General features: G+C 33.4%; 1 protein-coding gene across 2 annotated transcripts in view; it reads right to left on the reverse strand.

The window, feature by feature from the left end:
* The window catches only part of LOC149906373 (uncharacterized), a 43,441-nt gene that overhangs the window by 19,325 nt on the left and 4,381 nt on the right, over positions 1–19,735 (reverse strand). For both annotated transcript variants that reach the window (XM_090104478.1, XM_090104477.1), the window contains exon 2: positions 4,745–4,874. In XM_090104478.1, the coding sequence (XP_089960604.1) occupies positions 4,745–4,874 (130 nt within the window). The remainder of the gene's footprint in view (positions 1–4,744; positions 4,875–19,735) is intronic.

Genomic DNA, 19,735 nt, shown 5'->3' on the forward strand with positions numbered 1-19,735 from the left:
ATTGCGTACCATTTAAAGCTTCTGTCAGTAAACGTATTGACTATTGATCCTTGACTTTTGTTGCGACTATTAAACTAGTTTTGATTATAAATATACCTACCTACAATTTGATATGAAATACGAAATTACTTCATACATTATTAACAATACCTACTTATATCAAACAATCTGCATCCTTGGATAATATTTTAACAAACTAATAAGGTATACCTAGTACCTACAGATGCATTAGGATGGCAGAGAATTCGGATATCTAATGACGCGGATGGCCAAATTATATTTGTTCTCGAATCTGTTACAAAGTTATTAGACCTTGAAATATAAAGTGAAATGTTATCAATTTAAGATTTACTTTCATGGTAAGATCTTAGCCTTATTATTTTAGCTTTAGCATGCAACACAATCTCCTTCGTAATTATTTCACACGTCTCATTGTGGTCGCGTTGCATGACTCTAGCGAATTAAGGCAAGCTTAGTTTAGTTGAAACTAGGTGTTGCTTAATATTCGCCGAGACAAATATCGAGGTCAATTCATCTATTACTATTAGTTTGTTTGATCTATCATACAGCTGATGTATTGCAATCAATTCAGAAAATTGGCTGATTAGAATTATTTTATGTGGTTAAAAATGAAACGGTACTCATTAATGTTTTTTTTCACCATCAAGACTCTGTTACAAAACACACTATGTTAAAAGGTGTATTCCTTTTAAGATACTTGCATACTTGCATAGTTGCATAAGAAAAGTTAATTATTCTCTAGTCTCTACCTATAACAAACGGTCTACTAATCCTTAGATACCTTATAGATAGATATCTTTTGGAAAATTGAGGTAGTTTCAGTACTTAATGTACTCTACCAACCTATTGTCAAAATATTTTGAGTTCCATAACCTATATCATTAAAAACAAATGCCTATATCTTATTTCTTAAAGAAATTGTAGGTGGCAGCTAGTAATACTCAAGGCCACCAATTAATACGAGCCTCCACAAATTCAAGCGTAGGCATGAAATGACGATTTCCTGTCCCATACAATCAAAACAATAAAACCTTAGATAATGACTGCATTGTCAAAATATTAAGAAGTTAACGGAGGTCAAGGTTCGACCTCCATAAACAGAAGGCATAACTAATTTTACCATTGCTTTGTAGGTAGTTGCTGCGTTTACTGTTAAATAATATTAGAATTTATATGCAAATTAGGTATACGAAAAATTATGAAATAGATTATGTAAAAATTCTGTATCTATGGAAATTGAAGACGGAAAAATATTCATTTTATTCTTATCTTCGTTTTAGTTTGTGTTCCCAAACATTATACTTAATCTACAAAACCTCTTGATATTATAAAAAATATATATATATATATTATTATTATTATTTATAGGTATTTTGTTTCGACACTATAGGTAATTAACTTAATTTCAAAAGGCAATGCGTTAAAAGTAGTTTCCAATAAAAAGCCTTATTTGGACTTACTAACTGTGAATAGATGTCGCACGATATCCGTGACACAGAATGTTGAAAAATTAGAATTTTGAGGCAAACTTAAGAAATATTTTATTGGCAATTTAGACATTGTCGCCTTTAAGTAAAAAGTACATTAAATATCAATTATATGATATTTTGAGATTGTAAATACTCTAACATGATCTATCTCTAAGTAACTAGGTATATTAAATGGTAGATATTCAACTTAGGTCACGTATACGTACATTTTAATGCCTATATGCATCTTAATATCTACTTACTGTATAACCATTGCGTGTTTTCAACCTATTTATACCTTACTAAATTCGCATCAACAATTTATGTATGCATAAAATTTATTCACACAATTTTATCCGGCCATGAAAGTGCTTCCTCATACATAGCACGTATGATACAAAGCCTAGACCTTCACAGAGCAATTAAGTTATAGAGCGTCCCAAATACTCGTATTGAAAAGTGACACTATACCCGTTAAGGTGTACTACACTCACACTGAATATACGATGTGTAATTATAGCACACTTTCGAATACAACCTGGCTCCGTGACCCAGCGGAAACGCGTATAACATTGAAGAGGCCACTTGTACCAGCAAAGGTCGAATCGCCACTTTCATTCTTACTTACAAGTTACAACTGAACATTTACTCATAATTATAACTTCAGCACGACGAACTACCAAAACCACCAGTTTATAGTTCATGCCCTGGTATTTGTTTTAAAGCTATATCTTAATGCCTTTCATACCGGTTTCTAGAGAAATTTGCGTAAGTCAAATAACGTTAGAGATAAATAAGAGGAATTCCAGCGTTGAAATCAATGTAGATTCTAATCTACGGACGTGTAATTATTTACTGAGTATCTTATATCTAATAGTTAACCATTTCATAGAATCTCTGTACAGTAAATTACACCAGTATTGTGTATAGAATGGTATGAACATAGAGATTATGTATGGAGGCAAATAGCATCATCTGTATGCAGGAATTTAAATTGGCATAGTACAGACACATACGGGTCATTTGTACGATGTCAATACTCTGCATAAAGGTATAAACAGGAATAACTACAGACCTCATATTATCAGGGTGTACACAAGAATTCAGATTAAAAAGAGGAAAAATGGTAAGAGTAAAAATTTAGGTGAGACAGCGCCAATTGATCGAAAGAACTTAATTAAGAGGTAAAATTAATCAAGATGTTGTTTTACTGTCGCATTCTGTTAATACTCAAGTTGGAAGTATTCTTGAAAAACTAAATGGAATTTCGCTATAAAACACTATCTCTATTTTACGATCTAGACGATAATTGTACACTATAATGTCATAAATAACGTTTTCAAATACAGTTTACACTGATCAGTTAATAAGTCTCTCAAATGGACTCATCTATGTCACGCGATGCGGTAAATTTTACAGGAATTCGCGGCATTTCATTATTATAACTGCACATTGTTGATTGTAGCCATCATGGCTGCACTATGGTACCGTATATTCCTGTACCGACCATTAGACCAGTTTCTTATAGCTATGCACTTTTCGCTCCAATAGCGTCAAATCATTGCCATGAAATGTACGTGCAATTAAATAAATCACGATTGTTAATTTTATGTACTTAAGAGCTTCGTAAAATGCCAATTAATTATTGTAATTGGCGTTGTTGAGTGGGATGCATTTCAAACAGTACCAAGGTGTAATTATGATGTAGAGAGTGGAATAGTGAGTGTTAGAAAACATTGCTCGACCTTTTAGAAAGAGGAAAGGTTTGTAATTATATATGTATGGTTATCACGCATAAACTACCGGACCGATTTTGATGAAATTTGGCACAGATTATCTTTAGACCCTAAAAGAACATAGGCTACCTTTTATTGCGAAATATGTACCACGGGCGAAGCCGGGGCGGACCGCTAGTGTAGTATATAGGTATGTATCAATCAAGTAATCTTGATACTCTTTTATTTATGAAAATAAATTCTATATGAATAATTAATGTATCCTAAGAAAGATTTTGTATCATTTAATTAATGTTTTCCGAGTACGTAAGTATAGTTGTTTGATATTGATACGTTCAAAAATACATGATTATTAAAAATTTCGAAATAACAAAAGCGAAAATGAATACCTAAGATATGATTTAGTTTCCGATGATATCTATTTCATCGGACTACTTTAATGAAGTAATAAACCTTGAAAGCGACACAAATTTCCGGCTAAATACAATTCACGAAGATCCAGATATAACAGCTAAGTATTTAAGTTATTACATCAGATTTCTATTTTTAACAGATACTTATATTTTTACGATTAAAACAAAAGCAGTACCTCTACTTCAATTTGTCATTTAACATTAAACAAAATGTAGCAATGAAAACTTTTAACAAAAACTTACAAATAACAAGTTACTAGAGAACTAAATACCGAAGAGGAAAATAGAATTACCTATCATTCGTGGAAAATAACAACTCATTATATTATCACGTTAAATTCTTGACTCATTGTCCATTTAAATATAATTAATATCCATGTAATAAACCCATTAAAATAAGAACTATCGTAAATATTTTTGTGTTATTAAGTTTGTGTTAATTATGTTGATTAGCACTTAGCAGACATTGATTTACTAAAAAGGAAGGCACACCTTCCTCTTGGTAATCACTAATCCTCTTCCTTTTAGAAACTTGCCTTATCTACCTTTTTAATTCACAATTTTTTCCAACAAAATATTTACATTTTTAAACACAAACTCAAATAAACGACAAAACATGTCTAGTACTTTATAACCGTGTTTATGGTAATGAATGAAATGATTACGGCACCTCTCGTCGCTATTAAATAGGCCATAAAATTATTCAGTTATTTTACTCGAAGTACATCACATTATAACAGTTCAACGTGTTCACGAAAATAACGTTTGAAACGGCATTTTCAGTAAGAATATTTTAGAGCCTTCGCGCATCACTTATATGAAACGTTTTCTTTTGAAATTCTGGAAATTGCTGTTACTTTGTGGAATTCCATAGGTATACAAGACAAAACGCCAAATATTTTAATATAAAAAACTCGTTTTAAACATTTTAATTCCTATAACTGAAACCCAAAACTTAATTTTATAGATTTTGATATTTAATTTCATATCAAATGCTTAAAAATGCATAAGAATGCTTATTTTCATAGAAACATTGTTTACGAAACCATATCATCCATATAAGCTTCCGCCTTAGTTAGAAGTTACAAAGTAGTATTGTACTCACCAGAAGGAGGTCGCTCCTTGGGATAGCAGATTCGGAACAAGCCTCGCGTCCGTGTGTAGAAATAGTACTTGTTGTTGAGGCTCTCGAGGATCGCTTGAGAGTTTATATCTGTGTTCTGTGTCACGTATGTCTGGAACAAAAGAGTTTCATTCATATTACAATGGAATAAAGTACAATATACAATGTTTGTGGTATCAGGTATGGTACGACCTGCTTTGAAAGGGTATGCAAAAATTACAAGCATAATGTACAAAGATCTGAACTCAAAATGATAAAAACTATAAAGATAGAGTTGTTTACAGTTTATGAACAATTTGGTACTTATAGATATACAGGTATTTACATAGTTAAAGGTACTAAATTAAACAGATTAAGGTAAGCCTATAAACCTATCCTAATCTAGAGATTTATTAATGTACTCAGAGCTAACGGGGCAGTTAGGTTATAAACAGACTCTTTATCTAACCGCGTTCCGAGTCCCAAGGCTGCAGTAGAAAATATCTCGTACACAGATTAACTCCTTAAAACCAGTTTTATTTCTACATTCCATCATGTCGGTTCATGAAAATTGGGTGGACCGCATTAATATTTAGGAGGCTGGAACTTAAAGGAAACAACTTAAATTACTTTATGTACCTACCTTTTTTATTTGACTATTAAATCTGGAGGAGAGAGTTAAAATATATAAATTTTATTAAATTTTTACAATTTCTTCATAACTTATACGTTCATACAATATCATGTTTGCGAAGTAATGGTTAACAACGGTGCGATTACGATTTTTATATTTTTTGTAAAAACGTAAAAAGAACTGTAGTTTGACGTGTATTTATTACTTAATCTATATTTCAAAACACTGGATAAACTGGTTCAGTTATCAGCAATTAAATTGAACTTGTTGCGAAAAATAACAACCGCATGTCCATTTCGTTGTTTAAACTAAAATAAAAAATTGGCGCGCTTTCATAGCTAAAGCGCACAGATAAAAAATTTCACAGCGTGAATATAATGTTACGTCTAGACGTTCGTTTTTTAAATCAACTAGTTAAATGTTATTAAGCGTGTCCTCATTATTTAGGTTCCTACTTTTTTATCTTTATAGACAATAGCATTTCTCTCGTACGACCGTATTGTGTCGACGTAACGTTCTTCCTCAAGTAAGCTTTGTCGTCAAATGTACGGAATGTGCTCAATTCCAACGTGAGAACTTGCACTCATTAGAAATACCGATTTCTACTCCATTCATTCTCAACATTGTAGAAACGTAATACCGTGAATTGACTTATCCTCATTATGTATGGAAAAAGTTTGATTCATTAAATTGTTTTGTTTCTCCATAAATTTTGTACGCTGCTAAGGCTGACTCATTTTTTGTGACCGAATATTCTGAGAAAAATTCTTGTTTGCTTCATTGACGATATATTGTAAACTAGCTTTCCGCCCGCGGCTTCGCCCGCGTTTTCAGAGAAAAACCCGTTCCCGTAGGATTTCCGGGATAAAACCTATCCTATGTCCTTTCTCAGGTATCAAAATATATCTATACCAAATTTCATGCAAATTGGTTCAGTAGTTCAGGCGTGATTGAGTAACAGACAGACAGACAGAGTTACTTTCGCATTTATAATATTAGTATGGATTGTAATGCGATTTTGGGCTTATGGAATTAAATTTGAATAAATTATATACCTGTCAAATGTCAATAACGAGAAAATCAGAATATTTTTTTTTCCAGTTCTTTTTAATATATTTGACCATAGGTAGGTACTTGTAGCTTGCTTGTAGCACGCTACCTTAAAAACTAAAGTAAATTAAACATAAGAAAATGCATACTCAAATGTACTTCGAAGAATGTCAATGAAAATTGAACTCATGTCGCCATATAGGGCACACGTGACACGAGGCAGATGCATCTCACATCTGCTGCGCTAATCTTTATTATTTACTGGAAATAAAGATGATAAATCTTCGCCATGCGCAAATAAGTATAATTTCTTTTATGTATTTGTCTCCAAATAAGCTGCCGCTGCGCGAAACACTGGCTATATGTTTTATATGTTTGCACTCAGCACTTTCACAAACTAATTCAAGATACGCGATAGGTACTTTCTAAATATGAATCCAAAAAAAATATTAACTGTCACGAATAATAAACAGCTCGAATAATGTATTCTACCTGTTTCGTCATAATGAAAGTATTCAACACATGTCGATAGATGGCCGACATAATATGATACGTCAAGTCCATTTCTAAGGCCTGTAAAACCTTCGGCTTCACTTGCAAAATTCCTTCCTGTACACGCGTCTCACCTGTTTTCATAGAACTCGATAAGGATAGCACGAGACTCCTACGCGTTAGATAGCCGCTTCAATAGCAAACTATTGTATATGATACTAATAATAGTATGTGATACATTGCTACATACATAGGGCATATGTGCGGCATCGCTGCTTTGATATCCATATGAACGGCGTAATGTAATACGCAGCTTTTCATAGATCGTTGGATTGTTTAGACGGTGAAACCGGTTGACAAGGCTTGATGACTTCCAGATGAGAGGGGTGAGGTGATGCAGTGTTTATCAGCAAAATGCAAGTTTACAGTTCATTGAACGAACTATGCGTTTATGCGAACGATGTGTAAGGTGCCTAGTTTTTAGTGACGTTAGATCGTTGATTGTAAAATGATTGTTATTATTTCAAATACATTCATGATGCTAAGATGTTTTTATAAGATATTGAAATTCTAAGAACTTCTTATTTGTGTATTAAAATATTTAAAATAAATTTTAACTACGTTTTATAATATTATCTCAATTATGAAAATAAATTTAACATCGGTACATCATATGAAATAGCAGAAATACCCTCTACAAAGAAATCAATGATTTGTTAAACTTAACAACTCAATTTCATAACTCCTGACATCGAAACCTTTTACAACCTCATTCCTACGTATCAATTGTAACCAAAAACACATTAATTAACATCGCAATCTACGTAACCAATAGATTCCCACGATAAAATCACGCACAACTAGTTAATTTGTAACCACAAAAAGTATTGAAAAACAGACAGAAGACGGCAACGATCAACCATCCATGCGCGACGTTCCCTCAACTCAGGAGTTTTTTATACAACGTTACTTATAACTGGAAAGTTACTGTCGTATAGATAGTACAATAAATTGTGAAAAAAACGAACGTTTTGATTTGTCGCAAAAACATTGGCTATGTTTGTCAACAATATTTATAAACATTATTATTACTAGTTGGAAAGATAAACAAATGAAAATGTGGTCATTATTAAAAAGAAAAACAACATTTTGTTTTTAACGCATTGAGCCCCGAACGGCCCGATCGGTCCACGACACAATAGATTTTTTACTGTCTGTGATTCCGGGGCGGCGGGGCCTGACTCCTGAGTTATTAAATAACACTTACCTACCTATCTAGAAGTCTCAAATAACCTATTTAAAATAAATAAAAGCTGTTAAATCGGTTGTATATATACTATTTTAACAGCCAAATTAAAGCCAATTATAATTTATGACAAATCCAAAACAAAATTTTCAAATAGTTAATACTATCAATACGTTACGTTAATCAAGACCCAAGAAAGTAGCAATGTATTGCTAATTTATTAACCTGTTACGAAATTGAGAAGATTTGTAAACAATCGAGTATTGAACACGATATTTGCCAAATGATAATTACGTATCAATTCTTATACCACTGTTGGGTAACTCGGTTGTGTTATGTGTAAGACATATGGATCGTGTGTGAATTTATTCTTCATGCAGAAAATACAGCATAACGAATGTATCTACAATAACTAATTAATAATTACTAACAAAATTGCCTTATGAATTTATTAATTCCTATCTACGTTATTTCTCGTTTTATTTTAAAAAAATTATGGCTATTTTACTCATTAGGTTAAGTACTTTCGTTATCAGTTTAAAGTTCCGTAACTATTACAGATATGATTTTTTCATATGAATAATCGCCTGTGCACACTTAACGATTACACCCTGTATAAAATAATAAAATAAATAGGTATATATATGCAATATCTAAGACTCACGTTACTATAAGTACATATACCTAAGTCTTGTGCGACCTCTCAAATCAAATTAAGATAATTTATCCGGTGAGAGTGTTCCTAGAATAATCGATGCGTGAATTTAATATAATATAATCATCATATTGTCAGATAATAAGACGATCTTATAATGACTAGATGTGCGAATCTAACCTACAAATCAAATTTACTGTTAACTTATTTACCCACTAGGTAAAGTTGGTTGAAGATGGTTGAAGAAAGAATAGGTAGTATAGCAGCTGTTTTAAAATATTTTATATATTATCTGTGCCACTAGCTAAACATTTTTCAGGTATAATTATTTGTATTCAATATTAATTTCGTAATATAATAAAAAACGTATTCATATAATAATAGAACATTGTACTTTTAGGCTTATTTTGTTTGAAAAAATAACCTTGGAGAACCGAATGAATGTTTCATTGACACCCATATTACTAAACGATAGCCACAATAAAAGAACAATCAAGTTGTCAACAAAAACGCAGTTATTTTTTGTCCTCACATAGTTATTTATGAACCTACGTTATTATTTCGGCAAGTTACCAATAATTAATTTTATCAATTCATTGCGAACAATATACGTATGTTTCTAAATTTAGTCAATAAAAACCAAAATAGCATTCAGTCCCGTTGATATCTTTTGTATGAAGCGGAATCTATACGCGGAGCGATAAATTTACTGCCTATAAAATGAATATATTAATATCCTCTTACATATGCCGTATACGTGAACATATAAAAATATTTCAGCTACGTAATATAAGCGAGCCAAGACGTCAGCCGGGAAAACCTGATCCCATTGTTCATACTTCATACACGAGTTAAAAGGTCGGCTTGGTCCTGTTTTCTCGTTCACCTTGCAATGCCGACGCCTCGCACACATATACACCACACTTACACACACAATTACAGAGTACACACACGCACACGGGTAGTTATGATGGGTGCAGGATGCAAGGCACATGGCTCCGACCAAGGTTTGTAGTTCAAAAACCTACAAGACAAGTTTGTGGCAGATGAGCTAACTAACTACCAGCGGAATAAGAATTAATTGAGATTAACTGCGCAGTTCGTTAATGTTGGAAACGATTATTTAAATATTAGGATTGTTGTACTAATTATAAATTGTTTAAGTTTTAATGTGGAAATGATTGTTTTGAAAGAAACTATGAAACTACTTGATCCAGGTATGCACTATGCAGGGTTCCACTGAGACAAATGATGGATACAGTTATTTTTATTTACAATAACATGAATACCAACGCACCAACCATTATTGAAATATTCTCCCATTTTTTATAGAATATGTACCATTATTCACTATACGTACTAAAATTGTAGCTTAATTTAATGTTAGTTTTCAATACCGAGACAGATTTTTTGAAAGTTAGCTTCGAGAAATATTTAAAAATTAAAATCTTTGAATCAGCGTTATTTAATACGAAACATAATCTCAATTCAAAGTATCAATGAACAAAAACAGCAACTCAAATATATAAAATAGACGTTCTTGGAATGATAAAAACACCTGCCGCGATCAGGTGGCATCTGCCGTAACTCGATCTTGCATTATTGCGTTTTATAATATACATTTATAACTCGTTATTGCAATATAGAAAGTATCAATATAAAAAAGTATTGATATAAAATAAAATATCAAGTGCAAATATAGCACGCTATGATACCGATTCGAAATAATTTATGCGGTAAGATCAGATTATATTTGGTATTTTTGTTTTATTTACAATATCATAGACTATAACAAAATGATATTTTATGTACTACTATTTAAAAGTCATTATAGTTTCAGAGGTAGGAAGTTAGTTTAGTGTGGTTTAGTCCTAAGTACCTACCTATGTATCATAGTGCACGATAAACAATATTATATCTACCTAATAAGTGATTAAAATAATGAAGGATAAACAGTAGAGTGGACGGATTTGCGTTGCAATCCGTAACAATACGTACCTACTCGAGTAAAACACTGAACTCATCTTCTAATTCAGAAATTCTGGACATCTGCATCAGTTTAAAATACCTACATGATAAACTACTATTCTGTCCCTAATATCTTTTCGATTTATCTCCAATAACCAAAATATAAACATAATTCATTTCTATCCTCAACCCAAGCGCGGATCCAGGGGGGGGGTCACGGGGTCATGACCCCCCCCTGGGCTAGGTCCACGACCTAAGTGGACTACTAATTTAATATTAACTTTTTTAAATTAACAAATTAAAACTGTTCAACATGATGTTTTTATTGAATTTTGAGACATAAAAGTAATATAGAACAATGAAATCAATTACAAACGGTAACGGAAGAGAATTTAACAAAAATTATAGAAAAAGGTTATTAGGGTCGACCTGTGGTCGTAATTAAAGGACAAAAAACAGGTTTTTCGATTTTTAAAAAAATCTATATCTGCGGATTAAAGTGTAATGGTAACGTTGTATGTAATTAATTTTTTTTCTACAACTTTTGCTGTTACACTTTTCACACAAAACCTCAAATATCGAAACATCCCAGTTCGTGGATAAGACATAAAATAGCAAATTTTTTTTTAAATGAACAACAGAAAATACAGTCAAATTACAACAAAAAATCGGCCAAATGCGCGTCGGACTCGCGCACCGAGGACTCCGAGCAAACATATTTTTAGGGTTCCGTACCTCAAAAGGAAAAAACGGAACCCTTATAGGATCACATTGTTGTCCGTCTGTCCGTCCGTCCGTCCGTCCGTCCGTCCGTCCGTCCGTTCTGTCAAGACCCTTTTTCTCAGGAACGCGTGGAGGTATGAAGCTGAAATTTATATCAATTACTCAGGTCTACTGTCCCTTGAAGCTGTGAAAAAAATCAAACTTCTAAGCCAACGCAATCAAAAGATACAGCCGTTTATGCCGCAAATTTTCGACACTTGCAAGGGAATCAAAACCTACAGGGTGCTTCCCGTGAACTCAGAATCTTGAAATTTGGTACGAAGCAACGTCTTATAGCATAGATAAAGGAAAAATTACGAAAACCATAAATTTTTAGTTACATCACATACGGAACCCACGGTGCGCGAGTCCGACTCGCACTTGGCCGGTTTTATTTCATTATGTTGTATCTTACAATTTTGTTTAAAGGATTTTTTTCTTTATCTGTGCTTGTAAGTGCTTAAGTCGTTGCTTTTAACCAAATTTCAAGACTGTGTTCACGGGAAGTATACCTTGTAGGTTTTGATTGATGATTCCCTTGCAAGTATAGTTGCAAATTACAGAATATGCGGCTCTAATTGCTTTTTCTTCAGATTGCGTTGACTTAGAATTTGAATTAAATAACAGATTTAAGTTATTATAGACCTGAGTTCTGATGTGAATATCAATTAAATACATGTATATTTTTATTTAATTTAATTAAATAATTAGGATTTTCGCAGTTATTACAACATCTGTGCTATAACACGATACTTTTTACTCAATTTCAAGACTGTGTTTACGGGACAGGGTATTGATTCCCTTGCTAATGTCGAAATCCTACGGTCTACGGTCCCTTGATGCTGTGAAAAATTCAAACGTTTTAGCCAACGCAATCAAAAGATGCAGCTGTAAATGCTGAAATTTTTCGCAAAATTCGACACTCCCTAAGAAATCAAAACCTACAAGGTAGTTCCCGAGTACACAGAGTCATGAAATTTAGTACAATCAAACGTCTTATAACGCAGACTAGCTTACCACCCGCGGCTTCGCCCACTTTCTCTAAATCCTTATAAATTATATAACAACTATTCCCCTTGAATCACTCTATCTTTAAAAAAAACTGCATCGAAATTCGTTGCGTAGTTTTAAAGATTTAATCGTACATAGGGACATAGGCACAGAGACAACGACTTTGTTTACTAATTGCGAAAAGCATGAATCTTTCCTTAGATTATAATATAAAAAAATATTTTTAAATTTTTTTAACTATAGTACAGATACAGGAATAATTGCAAAAAATGTTTTTTTTTTTCAAGTTTGTCTGCCTGTCAAGACCCTTTTTCTCAGGAACGCGTGGAGGTATCAATCTGAAATTCATACCGAATACTCAAATCTACGGTTAACACGTTCGCTGCGAAACAGGGCTTGAAACACCCTGTCCGTGTCTCGTCGTTATAGCGGTAGGAAAAAACTTAAACTTCTCTGTCGTGCGGGAGGCATAACTTCCATCTGGTTCAGTGTAGGAAAGTGATATCTATATATCTGAGATGTGCTATTGATTCCTAGTTCAATGGTATACCGACCTTAATACCGGGTTTCTTAGACCTCGTGCCGCACTGAACAAATAAAAATTCTAACACAGTGCGGAACGAGGTTGCGAACACCTCGTACCACCGCGCACCTCGTACCGCACCCTAAGCTAGCTTCACGCGGTTAGTGTTGTGCAACGCATTCGAGACTATTTGTGGAACAACTTATTGAAGCTTTTACAAAGAAGGACTTGAATGTGGATACAGGTACCTAATTTTCAAACTACTCGTTATAATAAATATCATTAATAGAAACGTGAATGTGACATGTTGAGTAACTTTCTTCAAATAGGTTGATAATCATGATTACTATTAGTGTGTTTGTTCATTGAATCAACTAGCGGCAAATCCAAAACACCCGGCAATCGGTGTATGGCTCATCAAAATTTAACTCTTGCCCAAGTCAACAAGCCAACAAACAAGGCACATCATCTCTTAAAGGGATCAAAGAAGAGGAGATGTGTAGGATGTTACGAAAAACTCCGCATCTTCTTAACAAGTCGTGAGGCCGACAAAAAAAGTAAAGGAAATTCTCACAGAATGCACTGGTTGCAAACAATATTCTGGTTTGGCCTGTTTTAATAAAAAACATCCATAAGTTTGATAAATAAATAATTTGGAAAATCCAAAAGTGCACGCCTCATAATTTTTTTTTAATAAATATTTATTAATTATTATTTTTGTTTATTTAATAACAATTAAACCACATCGAATCAGACCCTGAAAAATGAAAGGGTTCTATTCCTGAGCATACTCAAGCGTAAGAGAAAAAAAAAGACTCGATTAGTAAAGTATTTCGGTCGCTATCGTGTTAACAAGAAAAAGGATCCGCACATACAGACACACGGACGTCCAAGACAGAACTTTTTTAAACTGTTTTTTTACCTAGTTTAAATAACAAAAATGACATCAAAACTATCATGAACGTTAAAAATAGTGTTTTTTCTTAATATGTGTGTGTATGTATTATCTTACAAGTGCAATGTATGATACATAAAGACATTTTAAGTTTGAAAAATCAGATGTTTTGCGCGAAGTGACAGTAGTACCCACCTCAACGCTTCGCTTATGAGGCGTGCAATACAATTAAATAAAATCGATATTTCTTTTCCCATCACTAAATTATATGAAAAACTGCTATTGTTCAGTGCGGTATGGGGTACATCAGACCCCACATTTTATTTTACCCATAGAATCTAAACTAACTAATCTAACCACGGGCGGCGGTAGATTTAGGTTAATGAACTCATTGTTAATAATAATCACGACAAAAGCCGCACACTTTGTCTTATTTGGCGCCAAAAAAAGGATTTTGGTCTCCTACGGGCGGTGGGGTTTAATATGCCTCGTGCCGCCACAATGTCTGGTATAGGACAAGGTTTAAAACGACCCGTAACGCAGTAATGGAAAGTACAGATATATCTGTGCCGCAGCGAACGTGTTAAAGCTGTGAAAAAATCAAACTTCAAAGCCAACGCAATCAAAAGATACAGACGTTTATGCTGTAAATTATCGCAAATTTCGACATTATCGCAAGGAAATCAAAATCTATAGGTATTGTACTACTTCCCGTGAACACAGAGTTCTGAAATTTGGTTAAAAGCAATGTCAGCACAGATGGAGGAAAAATTGCTAAAACATACATTTCATGCTTATCAACATTCGCAAGTGTTGCCAGGAATCAAAACCTAGAGGGTACTTCCCGTGAACACAGAATCTTGATATTCAATCTTTATTTAATAGAAACTTACGTCTTATTGCACAGATAAAGAAAAAATTGCAAAGAGCATAAATTTAATATTAAAACATATAAAAATGTTTGTACGGAACTCTTGGTTCGCGAATCCGACTCGCACTTGACCAATTTTTTTAAATCTACGTATCAATTAAATTACCAAAATATAGCTTTTGAAAATTGCCCACGTCTATGTGACCCCCCCCCTGGCACTAAGGCTGGATCCGCCCTTGCCTCAACCTTTTATCCTCTTTAACGTTACGAGTAATTAAACCATGTTGAACATCTCAACATGATCAGTGGAGTCACCTTCCTAGATCGTATCTTTTCAATAAAGGTTATCATCGACTTTCATGTCACAGTTATTCTGTAAAAGAGAGTCAAGATTTGAATCTTGTCGTGATAGATTTCACTGTGTTTAGTATTGTCACGCGAGCACATTATTCTAAGCAAATTAAGTTAGAAACAAGCGACCTAGAGCTGCGATCTTATAATTATATCTTGTAAGGCTTAATTACTCAGTATTAGCCTCGACTAGAATTAGTAAGGAGCCAGATAATTTTCTCGTAAAAATGAAATAGCCTAAATAATATTACCAATTTGGTATTGCACTTTTCAAGCAAGTAAGTGAAGTTACATACATAAGTTTGATACTTGTTATTCGGAGTATAGAGAAAACTGATTTTAAAGACATTATCTAGTATAGGGAAATACTTGCCTTGTCGTGTTTAGGTTGTCTTGTATTATCTTATCTGAGATAAAGACTTTCTTCTCCAAAGGATATTGAACTCAAATGCATTTGAAATATTTAACAGTAGGTATTAAAAAAATAGTTCAGTCATACTAAAAAAGATTTTATGTTTCTGTTTATTTATATACTTTTTACAACTTTCTACTTAGTATTTAACTTATTATATAAGTGATTGTTTAATTTAATATGATTAATATTTAGTTGAATGAATATGCAATGTCGAAAACGCAGAGTGACGTAAAGTCAAACAATACGGTACTGAGAAAATGGCCACATCAGAATTCTGCACTAACTTAATTCTTAGTTAGTTGGTAGGAAGATAAATTTTATCATTAAGTACTTTATAAAATTGTTCTGTGCTTTCAAAATATATTGCAATAATGATGGTCAATAGTGAAGTCTATACTCTATACTTAGTTATAAGCAATTTGAAATTGAGGTAACTTTAAAAATGTAATCAAGATTTATAAAAGCTTTCAGGACAGCTTATTTTGCGAACTTGGTAGCGATTTTTCGATTAAATGATTAGTTAAGTAAAATAGAAACATATTTTCTGTTTAATCAGTGTGTGCTTTCCTATTATGAAATGACTAATTTACAAAATTTTTGTAAACATTTCCGTATTTAACTATCACCATTTCTCTTACAAGATCTCTATTCAAACAACGCAGTCACGTTAAAAATTGCATAATACTGATTGTTTACACAAGTATTAACCAATACCATCTATTACAGTGAAAGGCCGGAAAAATTGAAACGCGTAAGCAATCGTGAAAGGCGATCATATTAATGATCCACGATCGTTGGAGATTAGCAACACTTTCCATTTGTGCTGTTTGTTTTATGGGTTGTTTTGATGGTTATTATATTTATTGTATTGTAGGCTTTTATATATTGGAATGTTTATTGAATTATACAATTTGGTTTTAAAGGCAAAGATATTGAATAATATTATTGATGGAGATGGGCATAAAATTAAAAAGATAACACTACAAATCGCTTGTGTAAGTAATTTTCTTCTGAATTTTATTTTTGGTTCCTAATAATTTTGTCTTACTAATAAGACGTTCCTTTCTGTGTCTCAAGCAAAAAATTTATTAAAGACATGAACACTAAGGTGCCTACTTCAAACATTGAAAGAGATTGTGTTATAAATTTTTATTATCATCATTTCATATGTCCATAAATACGCATTACATGTACATCATCGTACAAATAAATCATTCAAGCATGAATCACGCAGATCTGTGTAACTGATTACTTGATTAATTAATTATTTATTTCTAATATGATTGTCTGAATATTATTTAAAAAAATTAACTGTAGCTAATATAAAAATATTTTGTACAACAATTTCAAAATTAAGGTGTAATTCCTATTTAATCTTCAACATCGTTAAATAATAACATAAAAAAATACATTATCCACCCAATCCAAAGAAATCTAGCACAATTCAGTATAGCTGCTGCTGATAGCTGCAATCTGCATAGACTGGGTTACCATGCATAGCATACGTTCCTACGTATCTACGCATGCAAGTACATCTTTAGTATTCCAATCACACACCAAACGCCATACAAGCTTTCGTGGTACGATGCGTTTTCGTTGGCACTGATTACTGTATGGCCTGATTTACTGGCTAGCTATCACGACGATACAGTCACGTTTGCGGAAAAACACACGTTTTCAGCATATACTGGCAACACATGTAACACGAAGCAGTGATGCTTGAACAATATCCGCATGATCATCGCATGCGCGGTTAACGCGCCAGCGGTTCTGTTTAACTAGTTTTTTCAGAATTGGTACTTTTGTACTTATGAATTTTATAGGGGATTTTGTTGTACCCAGTGATTAATGCAGTCATGCACTCAATACACTATGAAGAGATCCGTAACGTAACATGCTTATTGTAGAATCTACATGAAACTGACCTGTCTGACACGCTAATGAATAGAACACCTTATATTTTTATTTTTCAATGTATTCCTATGTAAAATAAATGGTTTATGTGCTGCTAGGTTATAAGAACTAAATGCTTAAAGCTAGCTCCCTTTGCCTTAAAATTATGTCGAACATCATTTCTTTTCTTTTCTTCTATTGATTGCACAATAATGCATTACGATTGTATTTCATTCGCATAGTGATGCATGATTATATAGAATCTCAAAACATGTTATCCAATGCTGTTCGTATTTAATTTCTACCTTCTACTACCTTCAATGTATAGGTTTGGTAAATAAATGAAATAACAAGCAAAGCCCTTATTTTGCTATCAATATTTAGACAACGTTTCTAGAAAAAAGGCCTAGATAAAAAAAAGACGGGTTGCACTCCGGGAGTGCCGGCAGAAGTGAACTTGATTATTAACGTTGAGCATGTTTGATTATTGATATTTTGGAATGGTATCCGTCTTACGCTTTTTCGATCAGGTCACGTGTCCTGCCGCGAGTTTAAGATTTTATACCCATTACAGAAAGTGCTCAACGCCGCTAAAGCAGTTTTCACTTCAAAAATAAAAAAATTCCAAAGTCCTGGCGCCAACTTTTTGCATCAATACAAGTTTGAAGTGATGTTAGGTGCCAGTCTAATATTAAATACGTTTAAATTCTGGTATGCTAACCAAAAAAATGTTGTTCGATGGTCTAACTCATATTCCGAAGTGTATGGGCTCGAATGTGGTGTTAGGCAAGGCGGACTTTCGTCTCCCAAGCTATTTAATTTATATGTCAATGACCTTATTGTAGGGCTCAGCAGTATGCATGTCGGTTGCAGCATTGGAGGTGTCTGCGTTAATAATATCAGTTATGCCGATGATATGGTGTTGCTGGCCCCGACTGCTTCTGCTGTGTCTGAATTATTGAGAGTTTGTGAGAAATACGTTGAGGCACATGGTCTGCAATACAATGTAAACAAATGTAAATATGTTGTATTTGGGGACACCGGTAAGTATCCTAGATGTACTTCCACCATAGCTCTTAATGGTATAGTTATAGAAAGAGTTAAACAATTTAAGTACCTTGGGCATATGCTTACCGATGACCTCCGAGACAATGTGGACATTGAGCGGGAGCGACGGGCGTTGGCGGTTAGAGCCAATATGTTGGCTCGTAGATTTGCTCGTTGTAGTAAAGACGTAAAAATAATGCTTTTTAAGGCGTTCTGTCAGAATCTCTACACGAGCAGTCTATGGGCCAACTATGCGGATCGATCGCTAAATGCTCTTCGTGTCCTGTATAATAATGCCTTCCGAATGCTGTTGAAACTGCCACGCTTCTGCAGCGCCTCCGGGATGTTCGCTCAAGCACACATATCGGATTTCTGGGCCGTCATTCGCAAAAAAACAGCTTCTCTTTTAATGAGAGTGCGGGGCAGTTCCAACAGTATTATAAGGACCATCGCGGAGGATGTAAGTGCGCCAATCATGGGACACTTTGTGCGCACACTTGTTGCGTCAAAGCGACATGTCTACGCGTAGAGTGTCCTATGGTGAACTTAGTTTTTAGTTTTTTTTTTAGATGTAATTTTACTAACATTAATACTTAGGTTTATTTTTTTACTAACAAATGGATCTACGATATCCGAATTTTTTATGCTAAATAAAAATAAAAATAAATAATATATCGAATATAAGAGGTACATGCCTGTACTATTAACTATTCCTGAGGTTATACATAAGTGACATGCTACAGGCGTTCCCTGTTGACTATCACGACCCCACTTGAGCCTTAGAGTATAAGTATTCTTTGACTTGAGCTGTCAGTAGAAGAACCACGTTTATCTAAAAAGTGGGTACTTTTACAAGAAATGCAGTTTTATTATTCAGCGTTTGAAACTTGTAGATACTAGATAGTAGAGCTGAAGGATGAGGTTAATGGGTTACACAAATTACGATTGCATTTTGAGACAAAAACTTATCTTGAATGTTTCGTAAAAAGCGTCATTGAATAGACGGAATTAAGGACGGAATAGACGGATTGGCTTTTAACATTTAAAGCTCAACAACAAGCTCTTTAATTATTATCACACACTCAAACTCTCATGAAATGATTAATTTTTTATTTCAGAAGATAATGATGAGACTACAATGAGTTAAATAATGACTATGATAAGATTACCTTTATAATCTG

Source organism: Colias eurytheme, chromosome 8, assembly GCF_061535395.1.
Source record: "Colias eurytheme isolate Ceu_HAF_F1 chromosome 8, ilColEury1 Martin Lab GWU primary, whole genome shotgun sequence".
Taxonomy (NCBI): Eukaryota; Metazoa; Arthropoda; class Insecta; order Lepidoptera; family Pieridae; genus Colias; species Colias eurytheme.